Source organism: Eptesicus fuscus, chromosome 1 (genome assembly GCF_027574615.1).
Source record: "Eptesicus fuscus isolate TK198812 chromosome 1, DD_ASM_mEF_20220401, whole genome shotgun sequence".
NCBI classification, from domain to species: Eukaryota; Metazoa; Chordata; class Mammalia; order Chiroptera; family Vespertilionidae; genus Eptesicus; species Eptesicus fuscus.
In genome coordinates this window covers 38765202-38788280 of record NC_072473.1, presented here as the reverse complement: position 1 = coordinate 38788280, position 23079 = coordinate 38765202, and the positions used below count along the sequence as shown (strand labels likewise).

Genomic DNA, 23079 nt, shown 5'->3' with positions numbered 1-23079 from the left:
GTGCATCGGGCCTCTAGTAAATAAATAAATCGACATACAAGTGTTGGCAAGGATGTGGAGAAAAGGGAACTCATGCACTGTTGGTGCAACCACTATGGAAAACAGTGTGGAGGTTCCTCAAAAATTAAAAATGGAATTGCCTTATAACCCATCAATTCCACTACTGAGTATATACCTGAAGAAACCCAAAACACTAAATGAAAAGAATATGCCCGGCCAGTGTTGCTCAGTGGTTGAGCATCAATCCATGAACCTCAAGAGGTTGCCAGTTCGATTCCTGGTCAGGGCATGCAGGACTAGATCCCCAGTGGTGGGCATGCAAGAGGCAGCTGAATGATGTTTCTCTCTCATTCATGTTTCTATCTCTCTATCCCTCTCCCTTATTCTCTCTCTAAAATCAATAAAAATATATTTTTTAAAAAGGATACATGTACCCCCATGTTCACTGCAGCATGATTTACAATAGCCAATATATGGAAGCAACCCAACTGCTTATCAATAGGCAAGTGGATAAAAAAAGATGTGATACAATATACACAATGGAATACTACTCGGCCATAAAAAAGAATGAAATCTTACCTTTTGTGATAGCATCTATGGACCTAAAGGGTATTATGCAAATAACATATAATTTCACTTATATGTGGAGTCTAAAGAACCAACAGACACATAGATACAGAGAATAGACTGATGGTTTCCAAAGGGGAGAAGGGGTTGGGTGAAAAATTTGAAGGGATTGAGTATAAATTTGTAGTTACAGAATAGTCACAGGGATGTAAATTACAACATAGGGAATATCCTACCTAATAAAATAGTAATATGCAAATTGATCGCACCTTCGCTACGCCCAAGCCACACCCACCATCCAAAGCCACGTCTACCAGCCAATCAGGGCAAGTATGCAAATTACCCAACAAAGATGGCAGTTAATTTGCATACGCTGAGGGAGGGAGGAGTGAAGACTGAAGACAACTTAGAAGGAAGATGGAGGAAAAGCGGAGAGCAAGATGGCTGCCAGAGGGAAAGCCCAGGCGGGGCGGGGTGGGGCAGGGCAGAGTGGGGCGGAGCGGGGCGGAGCGGGGCGGGTGGCAGCAGCGCGCGGGTGCAGGTGCGGCGGCTGCAACAGCGGCGGCAGAGGCAGCGCATGCAGCTGCAGCAGCCGCTTGCAGGATTTTTCCTGCAAATGGGCTACTAGTAGTAAATAATATTGTATTAATAACTATGTATAGGCCCAGGTGCATACTTGAAATATCAGGGAGACCACTTTATAAAGCATATGATTGTCTGACCACTATGCTGTACACCTGAAACTAATACAGAATACTGACTATCCTATTCAATAAAGAGGGATTAAGCTAATTGACCCTCACACCGTCGCAAAGATGGCGGCGGCCACAGCAAATAAGGAGGAAATATGCTAATTGACTGTTCTGCCCTCAAAGATGGCAGCGCCCACAGCCAATAAGGAGGGAATATGCTAATTGACTGTCTCTCCTCAAAGATGGAAGCGCCCACATCCAGTAAGGAGGGAATATGCTAATTGACTGCCACGGCCTCAAAGACGGTGGCGCCCACAGCCACAAGATGGAAGCACCCAGTCCCCTCAACCCCACCGGGGAAGCAGGCGTGTGGCACGGCCGGGCCCACACCGAGGTGGGTCCGGCCGCTCCGAGCGCCTGCCTCCGGAGTCCCCCAGTCCCCTCAGCCCCCCAGCCACCCAGGGCTGGCCCGAGGGATGACCAAACGACTGAACAAGCAGGCTGCATGGGCAACCAGGCCAGCGGGGGGATTAGAGAGGGACGACCAAACGAATGAACAAGCAGGCTGTGTGGGAGAAACTACTAATAACTATGTGAATATTACATACATGTGTGGGGGGACCAGGCCGGCGGGGGGGCCGTGAGGGGTGACCAGGCTGGCAGGGGGGGCTGTTGGGGGCGACCAGGCTGGCAGGGGGGGCAGTTGGGGCGACCAGGTCAGCAGGGGAGGGCAGTAAGAGGCGACCAGGCCGGCCAGAGGGGGGCAATTAGGGGCAACTAGGCCATTAAGGGAGGTGCAGTTGGGAGCAACCAGGCTGGCGGGGGGGGGGGTCAGTTAGGGGCGACCAGACCGGGGGGGGGGCAGTTAGGAGCAACCAGGCCGGCAGCAGGGGCAGTGAGGGGCGATCAGGCTAGCAGGGGGGGCACTTAGGGGAAACCAGGCAGGCAGGCAGGTGAGCGATTAGGAGCCAGCCGTCCAGATTGTGAGAGGGATGTCCAACGGGTGGGCCTAATCTATCAGTTGGACATCTCCCCGAGGGGTCCCCAATAGGTGAGGGTGGTGCAGGCTCGGCTGAGGGGACTCCCCGTGCACAAATTTCATGCACCGGGCCTCTAGTAAACTATAATTGAAAAAATACTTAAAATGGTAAATTACATGCTATACATATTTTACCATAATAAATATATCCAGGGTAAAATAACTATGAAAACTACATTTTAAGTGAAAAAAAATTATTCCCAAATTTAAACAAAATTACTAATAACTATGTGAATATTACATACATACATGTCCAAGGAATGAAAAGAACCATGGGGGAGGAGAAGCAAACCACTGCTGTAAAGTAGCAGTTCTCAATGGGGGCAATTTTGCCCCCAGGGTACGTGACAATGTCTGGAGACAATTTTGGTTGTCAGAACTGCGAATGGGGTTATCACTGGTATCTAATGGGTAAAGGGTGAAGGATATTGCTAAACATCTTACAATGCACACCACAGTACACCCACAACAAACAATTACCCAAAATGTCAATAGTGATCCTGTTAAGAAATCCTACCTTAAAGTTTGGAGGGTTGTTTTTTGTTTTGTTTTGTTTTGTTTTTGGTAATCCTCACCTGAGAGATTTTTTTGGACAGAGTGGAAGGGAGGGAGGAGAGACAGAGAGAAACATCAATGTGAGAAAGATTCAACAATTTGTTGCCTCCCATACATGCCCCAACCTGGGACAGGGATGGAACCTGCAACCTAAGTACATGCCCTTGACCGGGAATCAAATCCACGACCTTTTGGTCAACGGGCCAACGCTCCAACCACTAAGCCAAACCTCCCAGGACTGGAGAGTTCTTTCTATTTTAATGTATCTACATCGTTTTTAATGACTGCATGGTAAATAAAAATGCATTAAAGAGTTAGAGTTTGGGGCTATTTTTCTTGCCCCTATAAGCCTCCATCACAATGCATAATTTTTACACCAAAGAAAGAGATAGGTGGGGAACCAAAGGAGAAAAAATAATGGGAAAAGCAGCAAATGGTCACACATAGAATGTTTTTCTGCAAACTGTTCTGTTTTCTTTTATCCTCACCAAAAGATGTCTATTGATTTGAGACAGAAACATCAATGTGAGAGAAAATCATCGATCGGGTGCCTCCCATACACATCCCAACCAGGGATCGAACCCACAAACTAGGTATGTGCCTTGACCAGAAATCAAACCGGCAATCTACTAATGTACAAAATGATGCTCCAAACAACTGAGCAACCCAAACAGGGCTCTGCAAACTGTTCTTAGACAGATTATAACAAACACAACAAATCTGGGACTGGCAGGCTTTAACACAATTTCCATAGGCCTAACCATACTGTATTATTTTCTATTATATTTTACTAGTGGCCCGGTGCACGAAATTTGTGCACAGGGGGTGGGGGGTGTCCCTCAGACCGGCCTGTACCCTCTCCAATGTGGGACCCCTCGGGGGATGTCCGACTATAGTCGGACATCGCTCTCACAATCCAGGACCAGTGGCTCCTAACCACTCACCTGCCTGCGTGCCTGATCGCCCCTAACCACTCTGCCTGCCAGCCTGATCAACCCCAACTTCCCCCCGCTTCCGGCCTGATCACCCCTAACTGCCCGCCCCTGCCAGACTGATTGCCTCCAACTGCCCCACCAGCCTGCTCACCCCCGCCCACCTGCTTGCCCCCAACTGCCCTCCCCTGCCGGCCTGATCGCCCCTTACCGCCTCTGCCTCAGCCCCACCACTGTGGCTTTGTCTGGAAGGACGTCCGGAAGGTCTCCCAGTCTCATTAGCATATTAATCTTTTATTAGTATAGATAGAGGCCTGGTGCACGGGTGGGGGCTGGCTGGTCTGCCCTGAAGAGGGTCCCGGATCAGGGTGGGAGTCCCTTTGGGGGGCGGGGCCAGCTGGGGTGAGGGGCCTGGGGCGGTTTGCAAGCCGGCCACGCCACCATCGGCATGGGTGAGGGGCTGATGGCCATTTGTAGGCTGGCCACACCCCCATCGGGGTGAGGGTCCTGGCTGGGGGTGGATTGGGCCTGGGCAAGGGGCTGAGGGCCGTTTGCAGGCTGGCCACACTCCAGGCTTTGTCCAGAAGGTCTCCGGAAGGTCTCCTGGTCTAATTAGCATATTGCTCTTTTATTAGTATAGATTGTTTCTCACTCTCATTTGTTTCATTATAGCAATTTTTTCAAATTTGAGACCAATTACTCTTTTACATCATTTCTCCAAGATAATGTAATTTTTTTAAAATTTTTTCTTTGAACACATCATTGTAAATGTCAACTAATAAATGCTGAAAAAATGAAATTAGACAATCACCAATTTATTTTTTAAAAATCATAGTAATAAATGAATGCTAAACCCAGTAAATGAAAGTTTGAGGAACAAGATTATTTACACCATCTCAAAGGATCTTCTCACAAATTATTTATTGGTTAAAATCAGAAAAATTAACCTCACCTACAAAAATCTTGTCGATCCCACTTTAACCAAGTAATCAAAATTATCGCTAGTATTGGGACCAACTAACATCATGTGTCTCCGGCTAAGAATGCACCATCACGTACACCGAGCCTTGTGTTTCTGTGGGCTCCAGAGTCACTGGCACTTCATAGCTGGGAGTGGGGGGCCCTGCGGGGTTTCACCCACTCCCTCACCTCCCCAGTGTTTTTTCGCTGGGTCTGGCCTGGTCTGCATTTCAGCCACAAACCAGGAAAAGAGTGAGTGTTGGTGAGAGAAGGATGGGAGCAGGATGGGACTAACCAGGAGCCAAAAGCTCAATTTTAAAAACAACTCCTCAGTGTCAGTAAAGTAAGTGTAAGCTTTACTGACACTCTCCCAGGACCAAACTGGAAATACAACTAAAGTACAGAAGAACCACCCTGGAAAATCAACTGAGGACTAGCTTGAGAGAATCTTGATAATCAAGGATGGAAAGTGGAGACCACATAGAGACTGGTAGGGACTGTGGAGATATGCAAGGGGTGGCCAGGCTCCCACAGACAGAAGGTGAAGTCCAGGAGAGATATCTCAGCTGTGGGGGAGGGGGATCCCACTGAGAACTCTTGGGTCTAATATCCAAGCTGAGCTCCGCAGCCCAGAGCACCAGAACTGAAAAATGTGCCCACTGAACATCTAGCTGTGAAAAGCAGCAAGGTTGCTGTCTGCCAGGGTCAGATGGCTGGAAATGCAGGCACCCTTTTAAAGGGCCAACACACAAAATGTCAGTGCAGCGACTCACCTGGGGCTCCAACAGAGGGAAGGAAGAGTGGACTGGAGCTGTGTGAGCAGAGTCCAGGGTTGGAGGCTTTGGGGTTGGAGCTCAGAGGGCAGCCACCCTGGTTCCTGTGCTGAGTCATTGCCTCACAGTGCTGCAGAGGAGATCTTTCGACCTCAGGAGTTTGCTAATCAGGCAGTCTACCTGTAGAAGACCTCTCCCACCACCCTGTGGTGGATAGTCTGAGATTAATCAAGGCTGAAAACAATCAGACTTCAGGCAAAGGAGGATCTCTGGAGGTTTTGTGTCTTTGCCTGATCACTTTCTGGGCCCTGGGCTAGGAGAAGCAGACCTGGTGCATATATTGGTCCTTTCCAAAGGCAACCAGCACCAGCAGAGGGAGCCACAAGCTGCGGATTACTGATAACTCCAAATGGTACTCAGGACCTATCACAAAGAGGATCTGACACTGTACTGCACTAGTAAACAGACACAAACCCAAACAGGCAGCCAAAATGGGGAAACAAAAAAACTAGCCCAAAAAAGAAAAAAAGAATTCTCCAGAGGAAGAGCTAAATGAAAGAGATAAGAAATTTATCAAACATAGACTTCAGAATAATGATGGCAAAGATGCTCAAAAGCATGAGAAAAGATATAGTAACTATGGAAAAACCAAGATGGTGGCATAGCTAAAAACCTGAACTGCTGCCTCGCACACAACAACTTCAAAACTACAACTAAAAGACAAAACGGACATCATCCAGAACCACAGGAAGGCTGGCTGAGTGGAAATTCTACAACTAGAAGGAAAGAAAAAAGCAACTGAGACTTAGAGGAGCTGTGGAAGTAAAGGCAGAGGTACAGAGGCGAGGGCGAGGAGAGGGCTGGCAACTGCATACTCGACTGGCTTTTTCAAGCAAGAGGTAGACAAAAGTTCCCAACTGCTCTGAATTCCAGTTCCGGGCTAGACTCTGGGGACCCAGACTCATACGGGGAGAAACTGAACTGTCTAGCACCGGGTGGAACTCGAGGGCAGCTTTCTCTCAGAGTTGCTTGCAGCAATTACTTAGGGACACTGAGAACCGGGGGCCTCTTAGGGCAGGGATGACGGGAAGCCATTGCTTTTTGCTCCGCCCTGAGACCCCGCCCCACCCAAGTGTGCACAGAGGTTTTTGCATATGAATGGCCTGGTCCTTTGAAAACTAAACTTACCTAACAAACTGAAGCTCAGTCAGTGAGACCCAGAACATCCAAAAGAAGGCCCAAGGCCCTGCAGCAGCTTGCATTGCTTCACAGCTGGGCCTCATCTGGGCACCTCCAAAACCCAAACAAAGAAGAGGAATCTGCAGATTCCATAGCTCCTGCTAGGGGGCCTCAGGCAGAGGCTAAATTAGCACCTCCTTGGAAATCCAAGAGCCAGTGTACCCAGGAGTCAGAGTGGGACCATCCAGATTACACCTCCTCAGATCCATAAGGGACACACTCAGGGGGCAGACTCAGTGAGCACCAAAGCCCCACTGAAGCAAGTCTTGCCTCATAAGGGTGTCTCCAGCACAGAAGTTCTCCCATTGTAGACACAGCTGATCCTCACTGCCAATTGGCCTGGAGGTCAATTCCTCCCAGTGATACCAACAACAATCAAGGCTTAACTACAACAAGACTGTGCACATAGCCCACAAAGGGGTGCACCGAAAGTGTCCACCTCAGGTAACTGGGAAGGCTGAGCCACTGGGCCCTATAGGACACCTAGCACACAAAGCCACTCTATCAACTCAGGGAAGCAACCAAAATGCGGAGACAAAGAAACAGGTCACAAATGAAAGAAATGGAGGAAAGCAAACCAAGAGTACTCCACTAAGCAAAGCTATCATTCAGAATTGAAGGTCAGATAAAGAGCTTGACAGATAAGAAAAAGCTAAAGGAGTTCATCACCACCAAACCAGTATTATATGAAATGCTGAAAGGTATTCTTTAAGAAGAGGAAGAAGAAGAAGAAGGTAAAGATAAAAATTATGAACAAAAATACATATCTATCAACAGGTGAATCTAAAAATCAAGTGAATAAAAAATCTGATGAACAGAATAAACTGGTGAATATAATAGAATCAGGGGCATAGAAAGGGAGTGGACTGACAATTCTCGGGGGGAAGGGGTGTGGGGGTGCGGGAAGAAACTGGGACAAAAATCGTACACCTATGGATGAGGACAGTGGGGGGGGTAAGGGCAGAGGGTGGGGTGGGAACCGGGTGGAGGGGAGTTATGGGGAGAAAAAAGAGGAACAATTGTAATAATCTGAACAATAAAGATTTATTAAATTAAAAAAATATATTTAAAAAAGTAGCATAACTCAAATAAGCAAAATAGCAAATGCAATATTACTTGAAAATAAATTAGTTTTGACTTTGGATTGTATACATCAAATGTCACACAACAATCAACAGACCACTTCAGATGACCAAAATAAAGACAACTAAGGATAGATTTAAAACAATCATAGTCATTTAAGATCTGTGCATTAAATTCTACACAATCTTTAAGAAAAGTAGGTAATACTTTTGACAGTGCTGAACTAGAATCATCAGACTCACTCACAAGGTACATGTGGCTTTTACAAGATCATCAAGCCACAAAAGTTAGCCCAGAGCCCTGGCCGGTCACTCAGTGGTTAGAGCATCGGCCTGAGGCCCACAGGGTTTCGGGTTCAATTCCCGGTAGAGGGAACATACCTCGGTTGCAAGCTCAATCCTTGGCCCCAGTCAGAGCATGCAAGAAGCAACCAATAGATGTGGCTCTTTTACATGGATGTTTCTCTCTCTCTCTTCTCTCTCTCTCTCTCTCTCTCTCTCTCTCTCTCTCTGCCCCCCTCCTGACTCCCTTCCACTCTCTCTAAAAAAAAAAAAAAAATCAATGGAAAAAATATCCTCAGGTGAGGATTAAAAAAAATAAAAAAGTTAACCCAGAAACTGCAATATAACATAAATAAGTTCTGGATATCTAATGTACAGCATGGTGACTATAGTTAATACCATAATATACCCTTGAAAGTTGCTATAAAGTAGATCTTAAATATTCTTACCACAGCAGCAAAAAAAGGTAATTATGTGTTAACTAATCTTATTGTGGTAGTAATTTTTAAATATATACAATATATCAAATCATCACATTGTACACCTTAAACTACACAACATTAGATGTCAATTACATCTCAATAAAGCTAGATAGAAAGAAAACCATGCTAATTGCACAATGGTCATACAATATTTGTCCACGAGTTGAGTTAAAAATTCTAAGTTAACCTTTTCCCAGATAGAAAACACTCATATATACAACATTTCTTTAGTCAAGGTGCTATACCTCACCTACGGAATCCTCCCCCAGTCCAGTCTTCTCTGTCAAAACTATACCCACCCTCCAAGGGCCAGATTCAACTTCCACTGACCCTTTCAAAAATGTCTTTCTACCCTGAACTCCCACAGCAACTTAGTTTTTACCCAATGCAACATTTGTTATTTTATATCCTGCTGCAAAACTATTTGTGTATATGGCTTATTTCCTCTGCTATATGGAAAATAAGACTAATCATTAGCTATATTAAATCTCTCTGACTGGACTGCCCTTTTTCATAGCCAACCCTTAACTGCTAACTCATCTTCAAGACCCAATACAGATACCATCTCCTCTGCAAAACTTTTCCTAGATAGCCTCCAAATTAGGCTTTCCTTCATTTCTGATCCCTAGCACAACCAATATACCTCCATTTTAGCACTGCTTTGTGGCGGCTTATTTACTTACTAACTCCCTCGCTAAATGAAGAATGCCTTAATTAAGGAGGCATGAATTTTGTGAAGAACGAAATCCACCTTAGTTCCCTTTGGTGATTATTTACCTTAAGGAACACTCCACTTAAAAAACCACTCAACCTAAAAGCAGGCAAGGTGGTGATCTTAAAAAGCATCTACTATTCCAGGGACGTAAACTTCTTTAGTGGCTGGCTAGGGCTGAGCTGCAGTTAGTAAAAAAAAAAAAAAAAAAAAAAAAAAAACTAAGTGAATCTTCCACACCAGGGAAGTGCCTTTTTAAATGCAAATAATTAACCCTCCTAACTCTGATTGGCCCCCTTCCTTTTCCAGACCACATTAGGGATGGGAGTATTGCACTGAAACAGGTGGTGGAGGGAGAGGGGTTGAGAGAAGATTGGCAGGAGACTCACAGGAGGTTCTACCTTGTCAACCTTTGCACAGTGCCTGACCCCTAGTTGACACTCATGTATTTAATCAATGAATAAAGCATTCCCCAAAAAATGGAGCATAGAAAATATATATATACCACTGCCATACAAATATTTAAACAAATACTGAATGGAATAGTTAACATGAAAGCTGAACTACAGATAACAAAAATGGCTACTTCAAGCCAAAACTGAGAGACAAAGTCTCAGAGATAGTATCAGAAAATAATGGTGCACATCCAACAGATTCTGGGCCATCACATCAGCAAAAGTTCTCTCCAATGTCAACTCAAATACCTGCACATCATTAGCTCCCAAACTGGACAAAGGGTATTATGAAATCAAGGGAAGCCACACAGCCATGGGTGCCAAGCAGAAGCCTGGAGTCACAGAGACATGGGGTCCAAACTCAGTCTGTTGCTCATTCACTGGGAGCCCTGGAGCATATTACTTAACCTCCCTAAGTCTCAGTTTCCTCATCTGTAACGTAGAGATAAAGAATTACTACCTCAGCCAGGCCACTGTGGCTCATTAGGTTGGGTATCGTCCCATGCACCAAGAAGTTGCAGGTTTGATTCTTGGTCAGGGCACATGCCCAGGTTACAGGAATTGATCCCCAGTAGGGGGCGTTCAGGAAGCAGTTCATTGATGTTTCTCTTTCGTTGATCTCTCTCTCTCTATAAATCAATAAAAAAAGAATTACTACCTCAAAGGGTAATTATAAGGCCTAAATTTAAAACGTCACATAAAAAAAGAAAAGAAATAGTGGCTACAGGGCAAAATTCACAATTGGCTAGAATTAATATAGGTATTTTCAGAAGTATCTCCAATCATAAAAGAGCATAAATCTAATACAACTGGATATAGTATTCTTCCAAATAGAGCATGTCCTGAGCCACAATAATTATTAACAAACTTCCCAGGAAAATGTTTTTCTTTTCCAATAAGTGTTTGAACATATATGTGTACATGATATTATGACAGATTATATTAGCAACAAAACACTTATATCCTAACCATATAAGTTTTAAGGCAAAAAAGATATGCATGCAATGAATAAAGAAACTTCTCATCACTACTCTCCTCCCTACCCCCAAAAAAGGCAATAAAATTTAAGAATGACTGATATTCACATAAACAGGATCACTTTTAAATAACTGACTTTTCAATGTATGATTTTGCCAGGTCATCAGTTTATTTTCTTCCCTCTTGCCTTCTAGCTATTTTTTCACCACACTATCCTAGAAAATTTCTTTTTTATGTAAACACAAGTAAAAATGAGACCTAATCAAGTGCTCAAGAGAATATCTAACAAAGAAAAAATCTGGAACTACTGTGTAACAAAACTAATAGTAATGCATTAATTGCTCATATTATGTCTCACATTAGAAGAGAATCAAGAGTGATTTGGTATTGTGGGTTCAACTCACTCAAGCATTACCTGTCAGATTATCCTTCAACTGATTATGGCTTATGATGAATGACACTTCAGCCTGAGAAAGTAATTCTCTACATTTATTAGTATATATGTGGTTCTTTACAAGGGTTTTCACATAACTTAAAGACTCTCCTGGAATTGTTTCCATTATCCCACTATCTCATCTGGACTTGGAGGCAAAATATTGTAACAGCTAAAACTCAAAGTTGCAACAAATGACCACAATAGTAGCTAACATGAATTTCTTCTAATACTTGGGCTAAATTAAAGTGGTCATAATCATATTGGATCTGGCAGCTCAAAAAATCATTAATGCCTTATGGTTAAGAACATAAGCTCTGGAATCAAGACTGGGTTCAATTCCAGCATCACCAATTACAACCTGTATTAACTTTGGTCAGTTTCCTCCTCATCTGCAAAATGAGAAATACAAACTACCCCATAGTATTGTTTCAAAAATTAATCAAGCCGAAACCGGTTTGGCTCAGTGGATAGAGCGTCAGCCTGCGGACTCAAGGGTCCCGGGTTCGATTTCGGTCAAGGGCATGTACCTTGGTTGCAGGCACATCCCCAGTGGGGGGTGTGCAGGAGGCAGCTGGTCGATGTTTCTCTCTCATGGATGTTTCTGACTCTCTGTCCCTCTCTCTTCCTCTTTGTAGGAAATCAATAAAATATATATATTTTTAAAAATTAATCAAGATTATACAGGTAGCCTTAGCTGGTTTGGCTCAGTGGTAAGAGCATCAGCCCAGGACTGAAGGTTCACTGGTTCAATTCCAGTCAATGGCATGTACCTCAGTTGCAGGCTCCATCCCTGCCCCAGTTGGGGCACATGGGGAAGCAACCAATCAATGTCTCTCTCTCACAGTGAAGTTACTACGCTGCTGTAAAAAGGATCTCCTATCATTTGCAACAGCATGGATGGAGTTGGAGAGCATTATGCTAAGCAAAATAAGCCAGTCAGAGAAAGATAAATATCACATGATTTCACTCATTTGTGGATTATAATGAACAACATAAACTGATGAACAAAAACAGATCCAGAGACAGAGAAGCATCCATCAGATGCTCAAACCTCAGAGGTAAGGTAAGGTAGGTAAGGGGGAGAGATCAACCAAAGGACGTGTATGCATGCATATAAGCATAATCAATGAACACAGACACTGGGGGGGGGGGGTGAGGGCATGAGCGGGGGCAATGGGGGGATAAGGACACATATGTAATACCTTAATCAATAATGAAGAAAATCTATTAAAAAAATGAAGTTTCTCTCTCTGTCTCTCCCCCTCCCTTCCACTCTCTCTAAAAATCAATGGGAAAAAAATATCCTCAGGTGAGGATTAACAAAAAACAATAACAAAATAAAATTAAAAATTAAATATTATACAGGTAAAGGTAAAGTTCTTACGCTTACCACCAGGATCTACGAAAATTCAAGAACCATAAGGAGAATCAACCCTGGCATAAAATGAATAATTCTATTCAGAAAGTGTACACATGGTTAATTTGTTCACCCTAAAGAAAAGGAGAAATCCAAATTCAGAAAACCCTACAGTTTTAAATGCCAACTTTGTGAGATACAGTAAAGTACACCCTTCCTGATGAACATGAGCACCTGTTAATAACCAACCAACAAGCTGTACTGGGTATGTACCTCTATGTGTCCAATACCCCATATATAAAGGTTTACTATCCTTGAGCCAATAAACACAAATTCAGAAACCAAAGCCACAATCTTTTCACAACTAGGGATCTATAATCTAAGAACTAAAGTGTATTTTTTTTTCTCGAGGGAAGAAAATCATCTATTTACTGGTGGTTAATGCAGAAAAATAGGCATAAGTATCATAGGCTCATTCTCAAAATCTACATACTATAGGCTAAAGAGCCCTATAAACACATAACATCCTAGTAGTTACTCAAAGGCACATTTCGCCAACTACGAATGCAATTCTGATCCATGCTCCCTGTTATTTCCTTTAGTTTGCCACTAGGCGCCAAGAATACATCTCAGGTGGCTGGCCGGTATGGCTCAGTGGTTGAGCATCGACCTATGAACCACGAGGTCACCGTTCGATTCCTACTGGTCAGGGCACAAGCCTGGGTTATGGGGTAGATCCCCAGTGGTAGGCATGCAGGTGGCAGCCTTCAATAACTCATTATTGATCTTTCTATCTCTCTCCCTCTCCCTTCCTCTCTGAAATCAGTAAAAAGATATTCTTAAGAAAAGGGAAAGTTGAGTTTAAAAAAAATACATCTCGGGTAAAAAAAATTAATTCACAAGGGATGAAATGTCAAATGTCAAACTGCCTGAAAAGCAAGCCAGCCACCTATGTAAAAGTGGAATACATTTCATATTAACCCATATTTTTATCTATCAAGAGGCAAATCAGAAGCACAAAGGGAAAAAGAGCCTCAATCTAATAAACGTGCTTGATTGGTAAGAGGCAGCCTGCTAGGCACAGCTTCCCTTGCAATAAATCTTACTTCCCATCAATCCACGTTTACCTGCTCCCCGTCCCTCATGGAATAAATAAACAAAAATAGGGTCTAATTACTTTTGTTCAAAATTTTCTCAGAAAGTGGGAAAACATTTGAGATCTGCCTTACAACCATAAAAGCTGGACTTCACAAAAAAGTATGCCCTTTGGAAGCAAAACCTCATGTTACTTTCCCCTTGCCTAGAGGTAAGTCCAAGGATACCCTTCAGGATCTGAAGTAGAAAAGGGATGTAAATACTTGGCAAGATCCATCCATTCACACCCAGAAAGGGACTTGTCCCCAAGGGCTGCAAAAAAAAAAAAAAAAAATCTGCAAGGCCTGGTTACTTCCGGTCTCCAGCAGTCTTAAAGCCACTAAGTCGTCCCAGGATCTCACATCCTCAAGCACGCACGCCCCTCCCCCTCTTCCCACCCTCTCACCCCACCTTCTTCCCACCCTCCCACCCCCCTCTTCCTACCCTCCCACCAGCTTCTTCCCCAACGCAGTTTCTAGGCCCAAAGATTAGAAAGAATGACGGGGATAGCAACAACTGCCTCCGACTTCAGCGGTCTCAATGCGTAGGCATCAAATAAACAAGAAGAGGCCCACTAAGCTTCACCGGTTAGGGAACGTTAAAGCATGCGCCCAACATGCCAGGCCGCTCCCCCCCCCCGCCCCCCCCCCCCGCCAACACACCCGCCACCCCCACCCGGAGCTGGAACCTACCGCCAAACCCCAAAACCCTTCTCACCTAAAGAGAAAACGATGCCTCTTTCGGCTAAGCAACAGACAGGTTTGAGCCACCAAGCCAAAGCTTTCCCAGACTCAGAATGCGCGTAGGCCAAGATCGTTAGGACCCGTGAGACCAGGTTGTGTTTTACCTCATGGGCTCAGCAGTCATGTTTTCGCTTCAAAGCTTTGTGGGCTTCAGCTACCGTAGGGCGTCGCTCCGCGCTCCCTGGCGCCCGGCTACGACAGAAATGCACTGGACTCAGCCGTCACTATAGCTGGTGCTGGATCCTTCCCACAGCTCAAAGGCCGCTACTACTGCCACCACTGCAGAATCCGCGGAAACAAAGCGACGCCGCCGCCGCCGCCATTTTGTTGGGCCGAGGCTTGGGCAGGAGAATTGGCGGGTCCTCCCTCTTCCTCTTTCCGACCTCCATTGGCTAGCTCCTCCGCAGTTCGGATTCTGATTGGCTACGGAAATTCACATTCTTTGGGGGGCCTGTTGCTAAGGCAGTCTGAGTCATTTGATCCTCTCCACCTTTTCGTAGAGTTTCGCACCAATTTAGTCCCATTGACCTGAAAGTGCTAGTGACTATTTTGACTTTATTTCCAAAATGCTTTTTGATACATCCTCTTTTCTTGACATATTGGCAAAATAATAACAACAACTTACATTTATTAAGAGTTTACTATATGCCCAGCACTATACTAATCTTTATCAGGACTATTGCATGTAATCCTCATACCCTTTGAGGTATAGTACACACTATTTTTTTTTTAATATATTTTATTGATTTCTTACACAGAGGAAGGGAGAGGGATAGAGAGCTAGAAACATCGACCAGCTGCCTCTTGCACACCCCCCACAGGGAATGTGCCCGCAACCAATGTACATGCCCTTGACCGGAATTGAACCTGGGACCTTTCAGTCCGAAGGCCGATGCTCTATCCACTGAGCCAAACCGGTTTCGGCAGTACACACTATTATTACCTACATTTTCCAGATGGGGAAACCAACACACAAAATCCCACAGTAGTGAAGCCGAAATTCAGGCCAGACACCACACTCTTAAACACTAATCTATGTTTAGATCCTAAATGTTCTTTCCAATATTCCAGGTTATCATGAAGTGCTTTTCCTTTTCTGGATGTTTTAATATTCAGCATGTCATATACAGTATATATGACATAAGACCAACCTGAAATCTGCATACAATTCTTTCAATATTGAATAAATTCTACACTGCTGCTTGGAAAACACATACACACCATTTACCCAATCTGATGTGATGTGTAGCTCACAAATGAAGCAATTTAGATCTGTTTCCTCATTACAGAGGTATGGCGGATGATCTCTGCTTTCCTGTTCTATAAATGAATAGTCCATTGGTAATCTCTGCAAGTCACAGTTCTCTAAAATTTAATAGTTTCAATTTTTTAATCCGAAATTATTCTGCAATACATGTTTTAGTTAACTTTATTTGTTGTTGTTTTAAATCGGTAAGAACTCCTGTTGTGTTTAGGTTACAGTGTTGCTGCTTTCTATTGGAAAAGCAAGTGATGAGCCTTTTTTTAATGGAATACTTTGATAATCTGATAGACTCAGGCAACTTTTTAATCAAAAGAAGCTTGTACATATTTCAAGTCACCTTTCAAATATTTAGGTACCATTGCCAACTGTAGAAACCAGCTTTCTGTATCCGGTATACTGATTTTCTTCTTGTGGTCCATGCATTAAGCATCACTTAAGTATACAAGTTACAGAAGTTTTATTTTCCTCCCTAGTAAATGCAATTAACTAATTAACTTGAAAGGAGAACCACTTCATTACAGACAGCACATAACTTTTAAAATATATCTTGGTGACAAAGAAACACTACTTTAAATGACATCCCACAAATAGAGAATAATAAAATTTTAATCATATAATTTTAAAAATACACAATAACTCACTATATTTGTTTATTATAAGAAAGAGTATTTCTATGCTTTTGAAGGATGACTAACAAAGTTTTACTGATATAGTTTTATCACTTTCAATAGGTGCTTCTCAATTAGTTTCATTCAGCTATATTTTAGAAAAAATTCAATGTTACACATCTCTTTCACAATTTTTATCAAATTGACACAGAAATCAACTTAGAGCCCTTTCTTTCTATCAAACCTAATAGGATTCTTGACTATAAGTGTGTAATTTGTGAATTTGCTTACTTGCTTTGGAAGAAAGAGAAGGTAAATTACCTTTAAGAGAACAAGTTGGATGAGAACTAGATCCTCTCATAATTTTTAAATAAACAGCATCACAAGTTCTGTTTTATGTCCAAATCATAATGCTATGGAAACATCTATGAAATGTTTAAATGTATAAATTCTTAATCCAGAAATTTAACTAATAGGAATTTATCCAACAGATACCCTCTACATTTGAAAACTGAGATGTCCGAAAGACTATTCACTGAAGCATTGTCACATCAAAGTGACATAGATGTTCCTCAACTGGGGACTGGTTAAATAAATTATTATATCCATACAAAAAATACCATATAGCTTTTTTTAAATTTCTTTATTGATTAAGGTATCACATATTTTTCCTCATCCCCCCATTCCCATCCCACACCCCTCCCCACACATGCCCCCTCCCCCCTGTTGTCCCCAACCGCTGGTTAGGCGCATATGCTTGCACACAAGTCCTTTGGTTGATCTCTCCCCTTTACCCCCACCCTCCCCTACCCTCCCTCTGAGGCCCGACATTCTGATCCGTGCCTCCTTGTTTCTGGGTCTGTTCTTGTTCATCTGTCTATGTTGTTCATTATTTCCAGTAGATGAGTGAGATCATGTGTTATTAGAAATACACTTATAAGAACCAAAAATGAGACAAGTAATAATGGTTATGGTGACAGGAAATGAATCAGTCTGTAGTGAGTTTCTTTCTGGGCTAACAGTTCTTTTGAGACCCAATTACAATGTCCAACAGTTCCTTATGTGTACATGTCAGCACTGACATTACAGTTCTGGATAGTGGACAAATTGTGGTAATGCAGGTCCGACTCTCTCTGGTTTGGTCCTGGGCAACCTGCAGTGCTGCACAGCTGCTAACATATAGCTTTTTTATATAATTTTTTTTTTCAAAAATCCCCATTTCTATTGCAGGTGAGACTGTGGCACAGTTCATAGACTAAGAACTAAGAATGGCTACATGCGATTTTTTTTTTTTAGTATTCAAAGGGCAAAAATGATTTGTCCCACAATATAAGCAATATAATTAAAACCTTTTTTTAAATGTTTAGACCCTAAGGGTGTAATTATTGGGTATTTTTAAAATTTATCTTTATTGTTGAAAGTATTACAGATGTCCCCTTCTCTTCCCCCTATTGACCCCTAGGTATTTTTTTCCTATGCTTTTTTCCCCTCTCTTTGTCTTTGCCTTGACATAAATTCCATGCCTTTATCAGGCCCTTACAGCAATTTATTTTCATGCCAAATCTCTCATTAAGCCTCCTCCTTCTCTTTCAAATTTTATTTTTGAGAAATAATTTACATAAATTCCATCCTTTCAAAGCGTACAATTCAGTGGTTTTTAGTATGTTCACAAAATTGTGCAACCATCACCACTATCTGATTACAGAATATTCTCATCACTCCAAAAAGAAACCAAATGCATTAACAATCTCTTTCCAGTCCCTGGCAACCACTAGTCTTTGTGGATTTGTCTCTTCTGGACATTTCATCCTATATAATAAAAGCCCAGTGACCAATCGGCAGAACAACCAGAACAAGCAGTTGACCAGTCGCTATGATGTGCACTGACCACCAGGGGGCAGACGGTCAATGCAGGATGCAGGAGCTGCCCCCGGTGGTCAGTGTGCTCCCACAGTGGGAGCACCGCTTGGATGACCAGAAGTCAGACATCCCTCTTGCAGTCTGGGACCCCTTGCTCCTTACCACCCGCCTGCCCGATGCTCCTCACTGCTCAGCTCGCTGCTCGTTAGCGTTGCCACAGAGGCGGTAGAGACTCCCACCACCCCCACTGCGCTGGCCAGCCATGAGCCCGGCTTCTGGCTGAGCAGCACTCCCCCTGTGGGAGCACACTGACCACCACGGAGCAGCTCCTGCATTGAGCGTCTGCCCCCTGGTGGTCAGTGCACATCATAGTGACTGGTTGTTCGCCATTTGGTCGATTTGCATATTACCTTTTTATTATATAGGATTTTACAGTGTTTATAAGAGAACCTCTGACAGATTTAGTAATGTATTTTCTACAATGATGGTTTTCTAGAATTATCTTCCCAGATAAAAGTTAGAAAAATGTGAGAGCTATTTCTTTCTAAGCCAGTTATTAGTAAAGTTATTCTCCAGTGAACTGAGTGTTTTAGTTTTAGTCTTATTCAGAAAGTTAGACCAGGTAGGGAGCCAGTCAGCTAAACTGTTGAAGAGATGCTTAGCTGAAATCAACTCCAAAGAAAATTATATTAGTATTCTTTTTATTTTAATTTAAAAGATTTCCAACTAAAATGAGATGTGTTCTATGGGCATTTTATAGATTTAGAGAAGATAGGAAAGCAACTAAGGATTTATGCATTCCTATATTTGTTTTGTATATTTTCATTTAGATAAAACTGAACATGGGGTTGGGGGAATGAGAAGAGATAAACCAAAGAACTTACATGCATAGCCCATGGACACAGGCAATAGGATAGTAAAGACCTGGGGGGTGGGTAGGGATAGGGGGTGAAGAGATGGGAAATGGGAGATATCTGTAATACTATCAACAATAAAAAAATATATTATTAGGGGAGGGTGGGGGTAGGGGGGAGAGATCAACCAAAGGACTTGTGTGCATGCATATGAGCCTAACCAATGGTTAAGGACAACAGGGGGGTGGGGGCATCCATGGTGAGGGGTGTGGGATGGGAACGGGGGGATGAGGACAAATATGTGGCACCTTAATCAATAAAGAAATTGTATATATATATAATTTTTAAAAATCCCATTTCTATGCACTAACAATGACCAATCCAAAAAGGAAATTAAGAAAACAATCCTAAACTCCTTTACTAAATTTGACAAAGGTTCAATAAATTCTTACCATCACACTAATGGACTTTTATATATAAATCAAGTTTGCTGAAGTGATCACTGTCTACAGTGGTTCAATTTTTAAGTTAAGGAAAAAACTTTTACTTTGTAGATGATATAAAATAAAAAATAAAACAGTCCCCTAACTTAACAAAAAGGTGAAAGACTTGCACACTGAAATCTATAAAACATTGCTAAAAGAAATGAAAGAAAATGCAAATGAATGGAAAGACATTCCATCCTCATGGAATAGAAGATTTAATGTTGTTAAAATGTCATACTATCCAAGATTTAAAATGGAGGCAGAGTAAGTGGATGCTGCACAGACACGCTCCCAGTAACAAACTGGAATTACAACTAAAATTAAAAAAAAAACTTCTTTAATAATCAATGGAAGAATCGCTGGAGAGAACCCTGATACCCGAGGACTGAAAGTGGAGACCATATACAGACTGGTAGGAGGGGCAGAGGTGAGAACGGGCTGGGCAGGTTGCCCACAGACAGCAACTGAAGTTCTGGAGAGATAGATATCTCAGCTGTGGGAGGTAGCCAATGATAACTCTGGGGTTTAATCCCCAAGCTGCCCCCCGCCCCCAGCAGAGAGCACCAGAACTGAGAAGGGTACCTACATAACATCTGGCTGTGAAAAGCAGTGGAGTTCCTGTCCGCCAGGGAGGAACAGCTGGAAAATCAGATTAGTGCAATCATTATGGAAAACAGTATAGAGTTTTCACAAAAAATTAAATATGGAACTGCCATTTGACCCAGTGATCTCACTTTTAGGAATATATCCTAAGAAACCTGAAGCACCAATCAGAAAGAATATATGCACCCCTATGTTCATAGCAGCACAATTTACAATAGCTAAGATCTAGAAACAGCCCACGTGCAGATCAGTAGATGAGTGGATAAAAAGGTGTGGTACATTTATATCATGGAATACTGTGCAGCAGTAAAAAAGAAGGATCTCTTACCCTTTGAGACAGCATGGAGGGACCTGGAGAGCATCATGCTAAGTGAAATAAGTCAGTCAGAGAAAGACAAGTATCACATGGTTGCACTCATATGTGGAAACTAAGTAACAAAATAAACTAATGAACAGTGGATCCAGAGACAGGAAGCATGAAACAGTGTGGAATCTCAGAGGGAAGGTGGGGGAGGGTGGGTGGGTGGGAGGTAATCAACCAAAGATCTTGGATGCATAAATGGTATGCAGAATCCAAGGACACAGACAATAGGGTGCTGAAGGCCTGGGGCTGAAGGTCAGGGTCGGGCTGGAAGGGGTCAATGGGGAAAAAAAAGGGGACATATGTAATGCTTTCAACAATAAAGAGTTATAAATAAATAAAATGTCATACTATCCATAGGGACCTCCAGATTCAATGAAATCCCAATGGTATTCTTTGCAGAAATAGAAAATCCTAAAATTCACATGGAAGCTCAAGGGATCCTGAATAGCCAGCATAATCTTTGCTGGTTGTTTTTTTTTTTTTTTTTTTTTTTTGGTGGGGGTGGGGGTGGGGAGAATGGTGGTTCTGCTTCTTTAAAATTAAATTTAGCCGAAACCGGTTTGGCTCAGTGGATAGAGCGTCGGCCTGCGGACTCAAGGGTCCCAGGTTCGATTCCGGTCAAGGGCATGTACCTTGGTTGCGGGCACATCCCCAGTAGGGGGTGTGCAAGAGGCAGCTAATCGATGTTTCTCTCTCATCAATGTTTCTAACTCTCTATCCCTCTCCCTTCCTCGCTGTAAAAAACCAATTAAAAAAAATTAAATTTATAGGGGTAACATTGGTTAATAACATTATATAATTTTTGTGTGTACAAGATTGTAATTCAACATCTGTGTCACCCACAAAGTCTAGTCTCATTTCATTACCATATTTTGACCCCTTTTGACCACTTCATTCTCCCCCTACCCCTTTTCCCTTCAGGAAGCCACCATTCTGTTATGTGTGTCTATGAGTTTGGTGTTTTTGTTTTTTTAAAAATATCTTTTTATTGATTTCAGAGAGGAAGGGAGAAGGAGAGAGAGATAGAAACATCAATGATGAGAATCATTGATTGGCTGCCTCCTGCACACCCCCTACTTGGGAACCAAGCCCGCAACCTGGGCACATGCCCTTGCCCAGAATCGAACCCAGGACCCTTCAGTCCACAGGCCGATGCTCTATTCACTGAGCCAAACTGGCTAGGGCTGTTTGGGGTTTTTTTAAGTTCTTTTGTTACTTTTTGTTTTATATTCCACATATGAGTAAAATCATATGATTCCTGTCCATTTCCAACCCAACACAACATTGAAAAAGAAGACTAAAGTTAGAGACACACATTTTCTGATTTCAAAACATACTACTGTTAGGTCGCCAAAGGAGGAACGCACAAGGCCAAAGTGGGGAGGGATTACGAATTTATTCGATCAACCGCACACCAGGTGGCTGAGCCTGGATGGCTCCAGCACCCAGTGAGGGCAGTCAGTGGCTTTTAAAGGACTTTTGTAGGGATTTTTCTGGGCAGACACTTCTTTATGCATACCCTGAGGGAAGAGAATGGAATGTGGTCACTGCAAGTGAAAAGTGGTCTTCAGCAAAGGGACTGTCCATAGTGAAATGTCCTGAAAAGCTAGTTCCTGGGGGAAGGTTATCAACTCAACCGCTCCATCAAACCCAACAACTACACCCCCTAATAAAGAGTACAACTAGTAAAAACACACACATACTACAAAGTAATAGTAATCAAGACAGTGTGGTATGCAGATCAATAGAATGCAAAAGAGAGCCCAGAAATAAACACTTGCATATATGGCTGTCAAATCGAAGAATGAATGTGCCTATTGAGAACTTCTGATAATGGAGCTCAATTTTTTAAACAGAGTCTAGCAGCTATTGTTAAACAGGGACCTCATATGCTTGCTACACTTAGGGAAAAACTGTACCAACCTGCCTGCCTCCTATACTGTGTTTCTGCCCGGGATTCCAACTTTTATAAAGGAGGTCTTAGGCTCCTAAACCAACCAATGGGCTGCAGCAGCCAATTGGAGGTTCACAGATATATCATCATTTGCTTCTTTACCAACCAATCAGAGCAGCTCTATTCCAATAAATTAGGACAGTGCTTTTATTTTTAATCAGACTGTGAGGATTTGGAGTCCTCATTTGCATGAGAATAGACCAATCAGGGGCTAGGGGGCAGGAACTTGTCTTTATATAAGCCAGCTTCACCTCTGTCTTCTTCGGTTTCCATAAAAGTTGTGCTTCCCCAGCTGGAGCTACAACATTGGCTGAAACTGTGACACCAGAACTACAAGACTGGAGCTGTACCACTGGAGGGGCTTTGCCCCTGAGCCGCCTCACCCAAAACCACTCCATTTTGGCTCTCCTGTTTCACAACTGAGCTGTCCCAGAGCCTTGCTATTACAGTGCAGAACTTTTTCACAATTGAGCTACTTTCACTGAATAAAATTTCCTCCTTCACCGCACCCCAAATTAGGGATTTCTGTTGGCATCTAACTGATGATGATGAACTTCAGTGCCAAAGACTACACAATGGGAAAAGGACAGTCTCTTCGATTATTCTGCTGAGAAAACTGGATAGCCATAGGCAAAAGAGTGAATTTGGACCATTAACTTATACCACATA

At 42.8% G+C, this 23079-nt stretch overlaps 1 protein-coding gene across 1 annotated transcript in view; it reads right to left on the bottom strand.

The window, feature by feature from the left end:
• ATRX (ATRX chromatin remodeler) overlaps positions 1–14729 on the bottom strand; it is a 291152-nt gene extending 276423 nt beyond the window's left edge. Inside the window, exon 1 of the mRNA XM_028137791.2 lies at positions 14523–14729. Within this exon, the coding sequence (XP_027993592.2) occupies positions 14523–14542 (20 nt within the window). The 5' untranslated portion in view covers positions 14543–14729. The remainder of the gene's footprint in view (positions 1–14522) is intronic.
• Between the last annotated feature and the right edge of the window lie 8350 nt (positions 14730–23079).